This window comes from Mesocricetus auratus, unplaced genomic scaffold, assembly GCF_017639785.1.
Source record: "Mesocricetus auratus isolate SY011 unplaced genomic scaffold, BCM_Maur_2.0 Super-Scaffold_100013, whole genome shotgun sequence".
Classification (NCBI taxonomy): domain Eukaryota; kingdom Metazoa; phylum Chordata; class Mammalia; order Rodentia; family Cricetidae; genus Mesocricetus; species Mesocricetus auratus.
In genome coordinates this window covers 29,696,239-29,714,323 of record NW_024429196.1, presented here as the reverse complement: position 1 = coordinate 29,714,323, position 18,085 = coordinate 29,696,239, and the positions used below count along the sequence as shown (strand labels likewise).

Genomic DNA, 18,085 nt, shown 5'->3' with positions numbered 1-18,085 from the left:
CTGCCCCCAATCCTTTCTCCTGCCATTTCCTCCTCCTTCCCTGTCTCTGCCCTTTCCACCACTTGAGTAACTGCCTCCCCTCCTAGAGGCATCCCTCCTCTGAATCACCAAATTTGGCCTGCTGTCAGTATATAAAATTCAGTCTTAGGTGGGGCCCTTTCGATCACCTCCATTTTGCTTCAGAGATAAACTCAGAAAGTGTCTGCTTTCTTTACAAATGTATTCAGATGTTCCAAAGACTTTTCTATGGATACTAGGGACTCGATGGCACCTCCCATGAAATCATACGGTAAAACCCTAATACTTAAGGCAAGGGTATTCACAGATGAGTCCTTTGAGATATCATACTAGGATGAGAAAAGCTCATGAAAGTGTGGTTCCATGAGATAAGCTCCTTATGTTAAAATGGGTCACTAGTGTTTGAAAGCAACAGTTCGTATTCCTTGAGTTCTGGCTATGTTCGTGGCTCAGACGCTCTTCTGAGCTCCAATGCCTCAGTGCACATTGCCCTGAGAACTATATGCTACCCTAATGACTGTGTTTCTTCGGTAAGGATTCTGAGCCACACATGACAATCAGAGCTTCCTGGGGTGGTTGTGAGGAGAGGAAAGAAGCAGAGTGAATCTTTGGCTCCTGTCCTAACTAAAGGATCTCAACTGAGGTCCATGGTTTCAAAGAACATGATTGAAAACTGCTGGAGAAATGGCTAGAGTGAGTACTGGTAAAAATGACTCCTTGTTGAATTGCTTTGCCTCCTTCATACCCCTCACCCAGGCCATGAGTTTGTGCCCGACATGTTCCTCTTCTCTGCCCATATCGACATGTTTACCTCTGGGAAACATTCCCAAATGGACAGTGGAGCCTCACAGGATTGCATACACATGCACATATGCATATATGTACACATATAGATGATCATGTATGCACACACAGATTCTTGAACTAAATGCTGAAACATTTATTACAACCATAAACTTCAAAGACTTGGAGCCTAGAATGAGAGCTCTTAATGAGCCATCTGCCTCAGGGAAGACCAACTTGTTTTCTTGGTGGCAATTATCTTTGGCTGTCGAGGCTTACACCAATGGGCAATCCTACTTATCCCAATTATCAAATGCATCAGGAGCTGGGCGTGCAGCTCAGTTGGTAGACTGCTTGCCTAGCATGCAGAAAGTCTCAGAGTTAATCCCTAACACCTGGATGTGGTATAACTGATAATCTTACAAATCAAAAGGTTAAGGAAGGAGGATTAGGAGTTCAAGATCATCATCAGCTTATTGAGAGTTCAAGGTTAGCCTGGGCTACATGAGACCCTGTATCAAATGAAAGAATACACAATGCTAAAAAGAGATTTGCAATAGCCCCAACGTCCAATAATATCATTCTATTTAATATTTCTTTTTCTTTCTTTTCTTTATTGCCTCAAAATATCCAATATCAGTTTTAAAAGGCTAGTAGTTCATACAAGTGAAATGCTGACAAGGCCTGCCATTTCTCTCCCCTCTCTGACTTTACCTCCTGTCTGTCTACACTTTATCTTTCATCCCAGCACAGCAGAAGGCAGCAAGTGAGCTCATGTCAATTTACCTAAAAAAAAGTTCCAACCCTGACAAATATCATAAAACAAACTGCCTTTTCCACAGAAAGTAAGCGGTCTAAGATTAGATTTTTACTTTTTCAGCTGTTTTTATATGAAGCCTACTATCAATTTGCTTGTGTTTGGAGTGATCATTCATTTCTGATTTATTCAAACCTTTTCTTAGAAATTAATCACAGTCCACTTTGGTGTCCCTTATGACTCCCTGTAACATGCACCTCAGGTGCTCTGAGAGATGACCTCAGCAATCCAGTAACCTATGAACTTGATTGCTGAGAAGGTAGCCTTAGTACTAGGCAGAGCAGCCTGGTATGGACATTAAACAGGCTCCTGGAGGAAACAGTAAGACTTAATGCGAGCACCTCAATCTAAGAAGACCTAGATTTTCTTAACACAGCCCAGCTGTTTAGCTCTTCAGCATTTGGTGGACTTTTCTTTAGGACCAGACAGAAGCCTTCAAGCTATGGGGAAGCCATTTCTCCTTTGAGTCCTAAAAGATGCTCTACCTGGATACTTATCCAGTTTCAATCACATCAATTACAGCTTGATTCCAAACAGTAATCTTACTGGCTCTCCATCTTAGACCATCATGAAGCCCTGTAGGAGTCTTGATAATTCACACAGGACTGATAAAAAGCCACTCAAAGATTACCCAGATCAGCAACAAAAAACATGTATCCCCTACAAATTCAATCTTGCATGGTTGCTTAAGGAATACTTATAGGGGTATTATCATGGACAGTCACTGATAAAAAATTGGAGGACTGAAGCCAAAAAACTTCAAGTTCTCCCATGTCATGTACCAGGCAAGAGGACAGTTCCATGCAAGAAGTAACCAAAGAACTGACTCTATGACCTATGGCCAAGAATCAGAGGGGCTCGGAGAGGTCCTTTCTCAATTCTACTCTCTAGTTTCCCATCATCACTCTAGGAGTATCCAGCTCACTGCTCTTCACTCAATTCTTTTGTTTCTTGTTTTTGTTTTTGTTTTATTTTGTTTAGGACAGGGTTTTGTTTTATGTATCTCTGGTTGGCTTCAAACTCACAATGTTACTGAAGACAATCTTTAGTTTTTGCTCGCCCCCTACCTTCACCTTCCAAACGCTGGTGTTGCAAGAATGCACTACCATGCAGAGTTTTATTGTCTGGGAGTTAAACTCATGGATTCAAGAATGGCAGGAAAACACTCTGGCAATATAGACTAATCTCTCTCTCTCTTTTTTTTTTTGGTATTTACGAGACAGGGTTTCTCTGTATTGTTTTGGAGGCTGTCGGTCCAGCCTGGCCTCAAACTCACAGAGATCCACCTGCCTCTGCCTCTGCCTCCCGAGTTCTCCTCCCGCCCGGCTAATATAGACTAATCTAAATCCTCCATTCTTTCACCAACAATTCTGGATCGCCCTCACCATCTTTCCACCTAGGCACTCCACATCAACTTGGCTGGGCCTATCAGTTAACTTTCAAATTCAGCTTTGTGCCTAAAGTCTCTTCTCTATCATCTCCATGGATTTTTTTACTAAGGAGGAAACTCCTACCTCAAACATAAGTCTGTCAGCACTCCTCACTTCAGTTGTCCCTGATCTGTCCTTAGAGACTCCATGCCAGCTTAGTTGGGTAGGAACCAGAATAAAAAATTAGGCCAATAAAAGCCCCACGTGACCAGAGTGCTTACAGGAAGCTGGGAGGATAAATCTAAGTCATGAGCTTAGGTTGCCAATTCACTGCGTTCTGTGGGGGAGGGTTTTCTTTCATCATTGCAGAAATCTGCAACAGGAAAAGCCTTGGGGCAGATGTGTACAGGTGTGGAGCAGCATCAGCTGTTCCCAAGACTGACACAGAGGTCACTCATTACCATGGGGCCATACACAAACTTAACAAACAAAAGGGATGAGCTACCAGACTTTGTAAGAGGAACGCAACTGATATTTTGGAAAAGCAATTTGAGGCATTCCACAAAGATTTTTGAGCCATAACTTGAATGGAAGGTAAGGCTGAAACAACCCCTCTCACGTAGCAGGAAGCAATTTATGATCCAGTCTTTTTGTGTCAGTCAGGCTGTCCTGCCTCACAGAGCAGCACGGGAAAAGACATCAGTCACAGCCTTGTCTATTGGAAGAAGAAAAATAAGCAAGAAAATAAATGATCGATATAAAGTAAGGAGTGATAAATATGAAGAAAACAGAAGAGTAGGGCAAGCGATGAGAGGGTCAGTTTAAAGTAGGACACGAGGAGCCCTCCAGCCCTCACCTGCATGTGGGATCCAACTTTCTACTGAGAAGAGAAAGAGCCATCAGTTTAAGGGTTGGGCACAGATGGAGCCTATTGTACAAAGATGCCAAAGTAGGAATCTGGGGAGAAGTGTTAAAGGAACAGAAAGTGGTCAGTGTCTAGAACCCAGTGATAAAATCAGTGACACGGAGACAACCAAGAAGGCAGGAGATGGTCATGGAAGACAAAGGAAGCTGCGCATTGTTGGGAGCTGGAATTTTATGGGAAAGTCAAAGATATGTTCTTATAAGGGTATGAAAAAGACATGGTGGTCCCTGAATGGCCAAACCGAAGGGAGATTTGCTTTCAGAGTATCGGCCAACCTTGAGTCAGGATGGTCAGGATGCTGAGTCGGATGCACTGGGGCACTTCTTGGAGGCAGAGCGGAAAAGACTGGATACGGCATAAGAGGAAGGGAAGACTTAAAGATGGCTCCCAGGTTTTTTCTGAATCTTTGTGTGAACTGTTTTCGAGAGCGGTTGGGAGGATGGAGAAGAAGCAGATCCGGTGGGGAATGAGGAGCAATTCCTCCCTTGGTCATGTTACCTGTCAGGTGCTAATGAAACAAAGTAATAGGCCTGTGAAGGTGGTGACTGCTAGTTGGTGGATAAGTAGGCTGAAGACAGACTGAACTAACAAAAATGACTTGATATTTACCTGCACCAAAGACAGCTATGCTTACCAGTGTCTTTTGTAGGCCCCTGGCAAAATGTTTGCAGCCGGAAGCTGGTGATAAATACAAAGAAAATGGGATAGGATGACTAAGGGAGTAGGAATGAGAAGGTCTAGATTCCAGTCCAAGCCTTCAGCGAGCCAGTTGTCTGACTTTAATTCATATTTCTCACCTGTCAATTGGGACATAGCAATATGCAGATACAAGTGATTGCTCAACAGACACTAAGGGGAATCCATAAGTATTTCATGGTGGAGATTTTTATGTTTTTATTGCAGGAAAAGGAAGACCATGAGCAAATGTTAGCCAGGGGGAGTTTCATCAAGAAGAAAAGGGAAGGAAGAGTTCCATGGTCACTCATGCACCCTTTCTAGCTCCAGGTCAGAACGGGATGCTGAAAATTGGGGATCCCTTATCCAAACCTCTGTCTGCAGTACCCTGAGGGAGAGCTACATCGACAAAGTTGCATAACACACTCTTTTTAACAAAAGTCATTTCTATTCCTAATTCAGACCGCAAAGGCAGAATCCCTTGGGTCTCTTAGCTTTCAAATTTCTACTCTCCAAAGGAAATAATTACAGCAAGTACCTTTGGTTGACTATCCACAGAGTCTTTATCAATTCTGTACATGGCCAAAGTTATTCCATCATGATTGCAAGAGCCTCAGTATATGACACTGCAACCCATAGGATTTGACACACATTTCAGACCTCTGCCCCTCAGCACTCCATGAAGCAGCTCTTCATGTTTGGCCCTCTGAGAGGATCTGTGTGTGGGGGGGGTGTGGGTGTGGGTGTGGGTGTGTCTGAGGTTAGGGGGATCGACCCTTCTGTCTGAGCATTGTAGAGAACTCTCTAGTGGCTGGTGCTTTGCTTCTCTGATCTTCAGTATTAGCCCCAGTATCTATGGGTTTTTATCATTTGTGCTACAGCAAGAGCTGGAGAGAGAGAGAGAGAGAGAGAGAGAGAGAGAGAGAGAGAGAGAGAGAGAGAGAGAGAGAGAGAGAGAGAGAGAACTATTTTCCTAACAATTCCAATGTCTTTCTGTTTACAATGTCTTGACATTTCCACTGAGGCCAAAAGCAATCATGGGGAAAACGCTAGCCTCTTTTTCTGTGGATCAAATGACTCTATTTGATATTAATGCCTCATTAAAAAAGAAAAGCCAGTTTAATTTGAAGAGCTGATGACTACACATTTGTACCTTTGTATTCTGGCATACACTTTTGTTTTGTTTTGTTTGAGACAGAGTCTCTATGTAACCCTGACTGTCTCGAAACACACAGATATCTTCCTGCCTCTACCTCTAGAGTGCTGGGATTAAAGGCATGGACTGCCATACTCAGTTTCATATACACATTTATAGTGTCTGCTGAATATGAAAATGTGACAGTTGCCATGAGAAAAACATTTGTGTGGTTGACTGCAAGAGTCCAAGGTGGTGTTTCTTCTCATAGAACCATTTTTATTGGAAGAGTAGCTGGTGAGCCAACATTACCAGATTTGACATTTATCAGACATGTTCTCAAAAGGGATAAAAGCAAGCCTGTCACTTCAAGGAAAACAATAGGTGCTATTTTCTGACAATAAAATTTGATCTGCCAGATGAAAATTGATAGTTTGAATTGTCGATCTGCCAAATGAAAATTGGATTGTTGATATCTGCCATTGTGGATGCTTTAAGATTTTTCCATTCAGGCTGTTGGTAATATTTATTATTCTGAGTTTTTTAAATGTTATATTCTTAGTGATATCATATTTAAAAGTCCCACAGAACTAGTGAAACAGAATTTTCCAAGCATCCAGTGCATGGCATTATAAAATCACACATTGGTACCATTTTAGAGTGCAAGCAAAACCAAAGGATTTTTATTTGAGACCATGAACATTCTGTAGATGTGTTCTCAGATTCCACACTGCAAATGGTGTTTAAAGAACAGCCATTTGTCAGATTTTGATATGAGACCAAAGAAGAATAACTCCACTTTCTGAAAAGAAAACCAAAGGCCGCTTAAACGCTCCACCCCTCCCCATCTGCCTGTCTGTGTGAAGCTGGGGTATCACTCACGTCAGAGTAACATTTGCCACAGACTGAGTCAGATGTCATCTGCTGTGGAGAGCCAGCCATTGAAGAGACCCATAGAACTACTCTTCAGAACACCACTCCTTTCCCTAGTTGCTTTCTTGGAGAAAGAAGGTTTTTGGTTTTCATAATAATGTTGCTTATGTAGACAAGTCATGGGATTTTTGTTTATATTTTAAGTTTCTATGTCATGTATTTGTATGTTTAGGTGTTTTACCGTTTCACCTTCAAATACAGTAAATATTGACACATATATCTCACATAGCTACAAACTCTTTGGTGTCCTTAATGAAGTGTACTTTTAAATACACTTTACAAAAGAAATCTTTGTTGGAGAGATATCTCAGCAGTTAAAAGCACTGGCTGCTCTTCCAGAGGACCTGAGCTCAATTCCCAGCACCCACAAAGGGTCTCACAACCATCTGTAACTCCAGTTCCAAGGGACTTGATGTCCTCTTCTGGTTCCTATGAGCACTGCACAAATGTGCTACCCGGACACATAGGCAAAACACCCACAGATACTTTTTAAAAGTGTGTGTGTGTGTGTATGTGTGTGTGTTGTGAGTGAAGATACATATGTACCAACCATACATGAGGAAGCCAGAGAACAGCATCAAGTGTTGGTCCTTGCTATATACACTTTGTTTGAGACAGGCTCTTTCTTGTTATTTGTGGTAGCATATACCTGGTTAGCTTCCTCTTGAGCTTCTGGAGAGTCTCCATTCCCTGCCTTCCACCATGCCATAGGAGTGCAGGGATTATAGGCTTGCATTGCTATGTCTAGCTTTACATGGGTTCTGGAGAGCCAAACTCAGGGCCTTACACTTATGTGCCAAGTTCTTTACACACTGAGTGGTTTCCCCAGCTCCCTTTTTGATATTTTATCTATATATTAATTATACAAATAGGGTTCAATGTGACATTTTCATGCATGTACATTTCTCAGTAACATTTAAATGTCTAGAGCAGTGGTTCTCAACCTGTGGGTCACAACCCCTTTGAGAGTCAAGCAACCCAACCCTTTCATGGGTGTTGCCTAAGTTCATGGGAGTTGCCTAAGACCATTAGAAAACATAGACATTATGATTCACAGCTAGCAAAAAAGAAATAATTTTATGGTTGGGGGTCACCACAAGATAAGGAACTGTATTAAAGGGTCGCATCATTAGAAAGGTTGAGAACTACTGGTCTAGAGGGTTACACATAATTTTTTTTTCTGGAGAGAAAGAAGGCAGTGTATGGGTTGAGAGACTGCAAGGATAGAATTAAGCCATGAAATGAGAAATGTTCCCTCTGCCATAGTTTCCCAATTTTTGAATTGCAGCATAATGGCCATCACAAGGCAGCCCTTTGTGAGTCATGGTGCTAAGTAGTTCTGTTTAATGTCTTTCCTGGGTTCTCTTTCAATGTGCCTTTTTTTTTTTTTTTTGTAAAACAATCAGGCAAAGACGAGCTGCTTGACCCACAAAAACATGCTCCAGAAACCAGAAACTTGTAGCTACCTGTGTCCTCCTCTTGAAGTGAGCAGGATTGTCCTGCCCAACCATGACTCTTCATCTTCCATGGGACTGTCCGCTATGGGTTAACTGTTTTCCGGTGATGTCATCCCTGGTTCTCCAGGAAGCAGTTGGCCACATGTCCAGGTACAGTCTGACCCCTCTGCAGCAGCCAGGTAGAGATGGGGGAGGAGGTGCTCAGCAGTCTCTCGTCCAGCAGATCCGTGCTCCGGCAGTCAACTGAGGGGGCGGGGTTACTGATTATCATTTTTTTCTGCTTTTTCTACTTCATAACAACTGCTCACCATGTCCTCATATACTCCTAAATGGAAAGCTGCTCAAATTACCTACTTCTCTGCATCCTAATTAACCTCAGAAACAGAAGTGAATATTCAGTGTTCAACCAAGTGTAGAGCTGGAGAGACAACTCGTGGATAAAGGCCATGGCAATACAAGCCTAGCAACTGGAATTTGATCCCTGGAACCCATATAAATGTGAAAGGAGAGAACAAATGCTATAAAGTTGCCCTCTGATCTCTACACATGTGCTGGGGCGTGTGCACCCACACATATACATCACACACACACACAAGAAAACAATAATAATAATAATAAATAGGGCAGGCAGGAGTGATGGCTTAACAGTTAAAAGCACTTGAGTTCAGCCCCCAGCACACACATGATGGCTCAAACTATCTGTGGCTCCAGAGCTTGAGTTCCAGGGGATCTGACACCTTCCTCTGACTCCCTCAGGCACACACACAGTGTACATACAAATGTGCAGGCAATGAATTCAAATCGATAAAATGAAATAAATAATCTCAAAAATGAAAGTAAAATATTAATTTTATTAGGAACAACTTTCAAGCTTTATTCATTCATTTGCCCTGATAATAGAAACACATGGTTTAGTTAAAAATTTAAATGTGCAAATATATACTAATTTTAATACATATTCCTTATTGCAGAGGTTTTGGGGGTTGTTTGGGTTTTGTTTTGTTTTGTGTGTGTGTGTGTGTGTGTGTGTGTGTGTGTGTGTGACAGTAGTACACATGTATATGTCAGAGAAACATCTATGTGACTGTTTTCTCTTTCCATCATGTGGGTACTGATGATCTGAACTCTGGTCACTAGACTGACCAGGAAGTGCCTTTACCCACTGCAACATAATCTCCAAATTACAGTTGTCAACTATTTTGTCATAGCAACAAGATGAATAACTAATACAGAAGATCAGTATCAATAAAGGAGGCTGTAAGCAGAGAACATGAATTTCAGCCTAGAAACAAATGGTATCTTTTCAACATCTCTAAAACAACTAATTTTATTCTAGTCTATTTCATATTCAATTTAGGAAGAAAAAATGTACCCTGGGAAGCCCTCGCTAGCACCTCATTCCCATACCACCGAACATTTAGGAGTGTGGAGGACAGGAGAGTGAGCTCTGACCACTAATGGAGTGGTTGTCCACACAGTGGCCTCTAAGATGCTCCTTATCTTATTTCACACCTAGGTCCTGTAGCCACCCCATGTCTAGATCCTGCTGTCCTGGTGTTCATTTTGTGTCATGTGGAAGAAGTACGTTGCCTTCTTGCTTCTTCTTCCCACACATTTAAGGTCTACGCTTTGTGGGATCCTTTGAGGAGGAAGTAAGCCATGTGACAGATAGGCCACTCCTATTTTCTCCTGAAAACAAACTCCCTCCAGACAACAAAAGCAAAGCTGTCGTCCACCTGAATAAAGAAAGTGTTCACCTTGGTATTATAAACACTAGTGAAGAGGAGGAATAGAAATTCCAGTAGGGAACAATTAACAGCCAAGTGGTGGGCTGGCATATTCTCTCCTCAATAACTCTGGGTCCTCATAAGCATAATATCTTCTCTTTGCACAGTCCTGGCCCTGTTCCTGCCTGTCCAGTAACGTAACAAAGGGCCAACTCTGCATTTCTCTCCCAAATGGGATTTGGTTGGGCCCTCTTACTCGGGGAGGCCATTTCCCCAGCTCCACTGGGACCCCAGAATGCAAGGCGCTGGGGTTCTTCTTGACTATGTTGTCTCCTGGAGATTCTGTCACCTTCTGCTCCGGCTCCATTCCATCCAGAGCTCAGGCAAGTGCTTGCTGAAAACTTCCAAGGGTGCTATGACCAAAGGAGACGGGGGGAGTTCCTTTCCGAGTCCTGCTAAGTTCTCCTCCGTCTGTTTCTCCTCCCTGCCTCCCCTTTCTTCAGTAGACCGCAGTCAGGCTGACCGCCTTTGCTTCTCTCAGTCCCTAGGTCACTTGCAAGAGCCTGTCTGCAGAAGAGTGGTACTTGACCATGAACCACCACTACCTCCCATCTGCTCCGTCACTGCCTTTTATTTCCTTTGTAGCATGTGTCAAAACGATGCAGTGACCTTGTTTGGGCTACTCTGTCAGTTTTCGTGGTAACTCATCACAGTTTGAACATGAGCTTGATGGAGAGCGGGACTCCATGCTGTCTTCATTGTCTGTTCTTACCTTCCAACAGTATCTGCATGCATGAGGCACGTAGTAAACAGCTGTGAGTGAGTGAGTGAGTGAGTGAGTGAGTGAGTGAGTGAGTGAGTGAATGCATGCATTGGAGGAAATTCTTCTCCACTCATGTCATTCATCTCCAAAGAGAACCCTGCCTTTACCTGAAGAAAAAACATTCCTGACTGAGAACCTAAGGAAATCACCAGGTTTGGAAATGAAACACAAGCACCGTACAGGCAACTTCTACTTTTCCTCTGCAGAAAACTTCAGCTCCGTAGAAGAAAGGGAAATGGTTATTTTATTGAGAGTTGAGTAGAAGATTGGGTTGGGGGGGGGGGGGCAGGTACAAAATTGAGAAAGCAAAAGGGGAAATGGGAAACACAGAGCCAGAAGACCAGGTCGGACTTTTAAAAAAGGTTTTCCCTACACCTGGATGGAAGGTGCTGCCGTGGCTGCTGCCGGCCCTGATGGTGTTTGACGAGGAAAGCTCTTTCGCACACAGGAGCTGGCATCAGCTCAATTAGCAGGCCGGCCTGGTTGCTGGCTCTTGGACTCTTGTCTAAACAGGACCTGGCCTTCAGGCAACCACAGGGGCGGGGGTGTCTGCGGATGGCAGCCCAATCCTGCCAGACCAACGGTGGGGGAGGACCCTGCTCCTTCTTAAGCTCCAGCCAGTCAAGCCAGGGCTAGAAAGCCAGACAGACAGCCGCCCCTTGAAGTCTCCACCTGTCTTTACAGACCCGGGAAGAGGAGCCCAGCCTGCAGTTAGTGCTTGGGAGCAGAGACCAACCTAACCACTTCTGCTACATCGCCCACGACCTGCCAGCATGGCCAACCAGCTGACTGAGGAGCAAATCGCTGAGTTCAAGGAGGCCTTCTCTCTGTTCGACAAGGATGGGGATGGCTGCATCACCACCCAGGAACTGGGCACTGTCATGCGGTCCCTGGGTCAGAATCCCACGGAGGCTGAGCTCCAGGGCATGGTGAATGAAATCGACAAGGATGGAAACGGCACTGTGGACTTCCCCGAGTTCCTGAGCATGATGTCCAGGAAGATGAAAGACACGGACAGCGAGGAGGAGATCCGGGAGGCCTTCCGAGTGTTCGACAAGGACGGCAACGGCTACGTCAGCGCTGCTGAACTGAGGCATGTGATGACCAGGCTGGGGGAGAAGCTGAGTGACGAGGAGGTGGAGGAAATGATACAGGCAGCAGATACAGATGGTGATGGGCAAGTGAACTATGAGGAGTTTGTCCACATGCTAGTGTCCAAGTGAGTTTGCACCAGAGGCTGCTATAGCCAGGTGCCCTTGAGGCTCCTGGACTGCAAGCTTTGCTGAACAGCAGCTATGATCACCGTGGTGAAATCCTACACAGACCTTGGGTGTCTTTTCCCATTTCCCAGCTTCCTCTGGGCTCTGTTGTGTCTCAGGCAAAGGGGACTACATCGACCAGTCTGCATTTCACTTTCTGCATTACTTTTTCTGCCAGCTTCCCACTGCTCACACCCCCTTGACAGAGAACGCCTCAGGCTGAGACAGTCATCAACTCCGCCCAGCCCTCAAGAGCTGAAGCAGAATGTCCCATCTCTGCATGGACAATGAGCCAAAGGACCCAAGCTCCTATTTCTTTCTTTGTTCCTTTTTTGTTTTTGTTTTCCTGTTTCCAACAGAAATGATCATTAACTCCATGGTATAAAGCAGGCTAATCTCCGTGTGTGTGTGTGTGTGTGTGTGTGTGTGTGTGTGTGTGTGTGTGTGTTTGTGGGTGGGTGGGTGTGGGGGTGTGGGGGTGTGGAGGTGTGTGGGTATAGGGGTGTAGCAAAAGTGACCAGGTCTTCTTAACCTAGTAGCATCTTAGAACCTCCTGAATAGGGCCCTATCAGGCACCAGTGCTTGGCAGCAAGATTTCTTGTAGCCATCAGTCCACATCATAGTTCCTGGAGCCTCTTAGACCAAGGACCTCATCTGCTGTTGGATTTAGAAAACATTTGGGCATTGGAATGAAGGGCAGGGATGTAGACTTCAATGACTGAGGCCAGGCTACTGGAAAACATCACTTCCCTTCCTTGAACCTCTGAACTTTTTTTTTCTTTCTTTCTGGAGCTGGGAGTAAAGCTAGGGGTCAGTTGTAACATGTTTGTCTTCACCTAGAAGTACAGAAATTTGAGTGAAAGACAGAGGGAAGCTGCAGGGGAAGAGATAAGATACTTATGCTCCCCTTTTGTTCCCATTTATGCTTCTAATTAAAACACAGTTTCCTACAACTGTCATTTTTTGCTTGTTTTGTTTTGTGTAAACGCAATAAGTTCCTGTATTGGTGCATATAGAAAAGGTTTGGGTCCAACAAATCTTTCAGTGTAATGGCCAAGTTGGTACCACAGAACAATTAGATATCTCAGTAAAGATCTGGACATAGAGATCTCGCTGGTAGAATGCTTGCCTAGCATACATGAGGCCCTAGGCTTTCAATAAACACCAAGTAAACTGGGCATGTTCTGCGGAGGCCCATAAAAGTGGCTCCATTCCATCTTGACTTAAGGTAAGAGAGTTCAAGCTTGTTATTGCGCCTTCAAGGTTAAATCCACAGTATGTTTGGCCTAAGGTGTGGCTATTGTATGTCTTACCTTGACAACAGGGTATTTGGTTTGAAATGTAGCTAATGGATATCTTACCTAAACAACAGGACGTTTGGTTTAGGGTGTGATTACTAGGTGTTTTGGGTGTTAAGGAGATAATTACATTTGTTTGTTCCTTGTATCATGGTTTTTTAAAAAAAGGCTTTTGCCTTCCCCACTTCTGACTAGGGTATATAAAAACTTTGAGTGATAAACTTGGGACTGATCCAAGTATTCACTGGGTGTCCTCTCGAATCTATCTCTGTCTCTTGTCTGTTTCTTTCTTCAATTCACACTCCCCTTCTCAGATATGAACTGGGCAGGTCAATAGGTCCCAACAGATGCCCCCCCCCCATGTGGGGCTTCGACAATAGTGGTGTATATCTGTGTTGCCAGCACTCAGGAGATAGAGGTAGTAGGATCAGAAGTTTAAGGTTGTCCTTAGGAGTTAGAGGTCAACCTGTGCTGGAAACCCCAATTTTAGAAAAAGGAAAAAAGGAAAAGAAATATATATAAAGCTGCTAAAAAGGCCTGCATCAATCACAGTAGAGAAGGATCTCCAGTACTTTACTCCTTTCTTCCTACCGTCATTCTGGCTATTGTCAAGCATCTGGTAGTTAGTTGGTTGGGAAGGGTTAGAAAGTCCAACTACAGGATGGCTCTGGCCAAGGTGCAGCAGCAATTCAGAGGCCGTTAGTCTGTCCACATTTAGTCCCATCCACACCAGCCATGCCCACAGGTTGTGTCGGGTTGTCCGGAGCCTGAGGGGCCTCCTCAGTCAACACTTGGAGTGCTAAGGGGAGTGGAAGTTCAATGTTTTGTGAGGTGGACCCTAGACTAGGGCTCATCAAAAATGTTGATATTGCTTAGCCTCCACCTTCCCCCCTCCGTTGATTCCTCATTTGTGAAATAGTGAGAGTAGGCTCTGCAGCGGGACAGCCTGGGGCTGCAACTCTGTTCTTCTACTATCTCATGGCTGAGCCCCTTCATGATGTCAGCACCCACACACTGTCTTTGCTAAGTGCCTGTGGGGCGGCCACTATTCTTTGCTTCCTCATCTTACAGCTGAGGAACTTGAGTGCACGTCTTAGGCTTGATCTCCCTCTTGGCTGGGAATGACCCTTTGCCTTCATTGTGATGATAGTAGAGGCCTTTCTCCACATGAGCAAGGATTATAAGAATAGTATTCTCTTCCTTCCTTCCTTCCTCCCTTTCTTCCTTCCTTCTCTTTTTATTTTTTTTTAGTCAGTACTAGTGCCTTATACATGCTAAGCAAGCACCCTACCATGGAGCTATATTCTCAGCCCACAAACACTATTATTATTATTATTATTATTATTATTATTATTATTATTATTATTATTATTTGGGTTTTTGAGACAGGGTTTCTCTGTATTGTTTTGGAGCCTGTCCTGGAACTCGCTCTGTAGACCAGGCTGGCCTCAAACTCACAGAGATTAGCCTGCCTCTGCCTCCCAAGTGCTAGGATTAAAGGCGTGTGCCACCACTGCCAGCCACAAGCACTATTTTTAAATTTCTATTTGTTATTATTCTGTGTATATGATGTTTATAGGAGAGCACTTGTGTCACAGCACCCATGTGGAAGTCAGGGGACAGCTCTATGGAGTCTGTCTCCTTCCCCCAGGGATAGAACTCGGGTTGGCAGGACTACACAGCAAGCGCTTTACTTGCTGAGCCATTTCATCGGCCCAAGAACAATACTGTCAGTACAGTCCCTAAGTACGCATGGAGGCCTCTTTATAAACTACCACAGTTAAGGGTTCCTTCTAGGGTCAACAAGGCTTGTCACTCACAAATACCTCAAGGGTTAAAAGCAGAGAGGAGGCAAGGCAAAGCTTTCTGTGCCATCTTGCTGAGTCTCGGGTAAGAACTGGCCCTGGTACCAAGGTCACTGTCAATCCTCCCATAAGGAAAGCAGGAGAAAGTTTCAGACGGAGCTAACTAACCTCTGGTTTGCTAAGAGACAGGTGCGGCTGGACATTCCAGTTAGAGATTTGGGGATGAGTCTCAGAAGCACTAGGGACACAGCATCCAGAGCTGACTGGTCAGCAGCTCCCTGGAGTTGCTGAAACAGAAGAGTTAAGCCTGGGGTGTGGATGTGGATCCCAGAGCCATTTGCTAGAAGAAGGTAACATCCCCTTCAAGGACAACCATAACTCAGATCTCCAAGTACCCTGTCAGGTATCTCCTACATTCTGCCAGCAAGTGAGAAGCAGAGGTCTCCAGCGATCTGTCTTTCTGTGCCTTATAGATAACCTGGCTGGGGCACTGACATGTAATCCTGACACCGAGTTAGAAGTTATGTAAAATACAAATACTGGGACCTACTCACGTGCCCAAGAGTTTACCTAGGAGGGGCTCTTTTATATTTCTGTGCCAGTTCCTGGCAATGCAGCCAAAGCAACCCTTCTATTTGTGATCCACACACCACCCTGAAACTGCTCACTCATGCTTACGTTTTTCAGGCCTCAGAGCCCATCATGTAGAACCCTTTTGCCAGGGCAGGAACTCCCAGGTAAGATATAAAGGCTCCTGCCTGTTCTCAGCCAAGAACCAACAAGCCCTGAGCTTCCCAGCAAGCGGATCCCTCAGAAGCAGAGTGGTAATTAAAACTGGGGAGGGGGCGGGGCGGTTGCTTCCTCCGGTCCTGGAAGCTCTGAGGCATCAAGGTCAAAGCCAGCTAGCCCTATGACAAGCTGACTGTGCCTGGTCCTGCCCTGTTGGTATTTACTTTCCCAAATGTAATGTACTAAAACTATTTTTGCAGCTTCCTGTCTTGGAGACTCGGGGTTATTTAGCAGTGAGCACCAGCTGTATGAACACATGTATGGCCCCTCTTTCTAACCTGTTGAGTTTAGGATGAGAAATAGTGTTGTATCTGCATTTCCTGGGAAGATGTGACCAAAGTTTACTTACTCCAAACAGAGCACCAATGGCAGATCAATTAATAATATAACCCAAGCCTGGCTTGATGAACTAGTGAGGTTATTGGGCTGATAGGGGCATGGGTGAGGGATTACTTCAAACAGCATGAGTGAACCCAAAACTTTCCAGGCACATCTCCGAAAAGTTACATCCCAGCATGGATAGCACTTCTCCATAGCTGCACATGTGGAGGTACTGGAGTATCACTCACTCACTCACATACACACACACACACACACACACACACACACACACACACGCACGCACGCACGCACGCACGCACGCACGCACGCACGCACGCACGCACGCACGCACGCGCGCACGTGAGATCCAATCTTGAAGGTTTCTTGCAGGCAGCAAGAGCTACTGTGATCATTTGATGACTTATGCTCGGAGGGCAGAATTCCACAACAAAGTCCCAGGCTGCTGCTCTTGTCTGCTCCTCACTGGAAGAGTAGTCTTGGTATTTTGTGACTCCCCTGAACTGGCTGGTAGATTCCAAGCCTCTTAACAGGCCTGGGAATGCCAATCTCTACAGCTAGGCATCAGCTACTCTGACTCAGTTTGCCCAAAGCAACGTACCCATAGCATTAGTATCTAAGGTACCCAAAGTAATCATCATTTTTCTCCCTACTTTCACGATTTCTTCTTTTCCCCTCTTCCTCCCCACCAAGGCTAGGACTCCCACAGACTTGGTCCTGCCTAATTGCATCTAGCAATAGGAGGCAATGCTGTTTGTTTGTTTAAGGAAAGAAGACAACACAGTTATTTTTACTTAATTTATGACAACATGATTATCATGATTGAGAGTAGGATTTTGCCCTCTGAGTAAAGGCAAAGAGAGGTCAATGTCTGGAGCAGAAGGAAGGAACCAGCACATACTCACCAGTATGCAAGGAGCAAAAAAGGATGCAGTCCTGTTTTCTCCTTTGACAGACTCTGGAGCAGGTGCCGTACCTCTAACGTCCCCCTATCCTTCCAGACATTGAGTAATCAGATTTAAACAACCTCCCTTCACCCCCCCAAAAAAGGTGCTATCTAACTCCAGCTTGGCAGAACATTCCATCTATCTTTAGAGGAAAGAATTTATAAATATTACCTCGACTTTCATGTGCTTTCACTGAGCTCCCTCATAAATCAGGACTCGAGGCTCCCACACTCCCAGATATATAAAGCTCGCCTCTGACTGCTGGCTTTCCAATTTTAAATCAAACACAGGCCAGCCTCACTGGCTCCTGTTTATCCTTCCAGATTCCAGAGGCCAGTTCAAAGACTCTCAGAACCAGCCAGCTAAAAATGTCCCGTTGTTTCTGCTAGAGGCATAGAACATGAAAACTCACATACTAGATGAAAGAGCTCAATGTAGAATGAAGCAATGAGTGAAATTGATGTTTGTTTTGTTTGTTTGTTTGTTGTAATGAGGGGAGGGGGAGGGAGATAGAAAAGAGAGAGGGAAGGCAAAATAAAACTATACAAAATCTAAAACTGTTTCTGAGAAAGGTTTGGGACCCAACCTACATGTCCACCCCTCCATCGTCCTGCTTTTCTGATGACTGCTTCCATAGCAAGTCCTCAGCTAGGACTCTGAACTGGACAAGGGAAGGCAGGGGGTTGATCATGGAGCCACGACAGAAAGACTCCTCTAACCCACTCTCATGACAGGTGCTGGGTGTGGGATAGGCTAGCTCAGCTTCCTGCATGGAAGAGAAGGACCTTGAAGAGGACCTAGGAATGATGACAGAGATCCCATATTCAGAAGATTCCTGTGGAACAATCAGTGTTTCCTACACAACCTCATCAGATCCTTCACTTCCTTCCTAGAGCACTTGGTGCTACCCAGAGGACAAAGGTGTTGAGCATTAATCACATAAGTGCCGTGGAAAAAAACTAAATATCAGGTATGCCCAGGATGT

At 44.7% G+C, this 18,085-nt stretch overlaps 1 protein-coding gene across 1 annotated transcript; it reads left to right on the top strand.

Moving 5' to 3' along the window:
• The first annotated feature begins 8,100 nt into the window (after positions 1 to 8,100).
• Positions 8,101 to 12,325, top strand: LOC101840179 (calmodulin-like protein 3). Its single transcript, XM_005071739.3, has 2 exons — positions 8,101 to 8,263; positions 11,348 to 12,325. Exon 2 carries the CDS (start codon positions 11,437 to 11,439, stop codon positions 11,884 to 11,886), a length of 450 nt encoding a protein of 149 aa, XP_005071796.1. The 5' UTR covers positions 8,101 to 8,263; positions 11,348 to 11,436; the 3' UTR covers positions 11,887 to 12,325.
• Positions 12,326 to 18,085: the final 5,760 nt, after the last annotated feature.

Excerpts from the sequence above, each read along its gene's own strand:
- LOC101840179 (XM_005071739.3), top strand. The coding sequence starts at position 11,437 with ATGGCCAACCAGCTGACTGAGGAGCAAATCGCTGAGTTCAAGGAGGCC.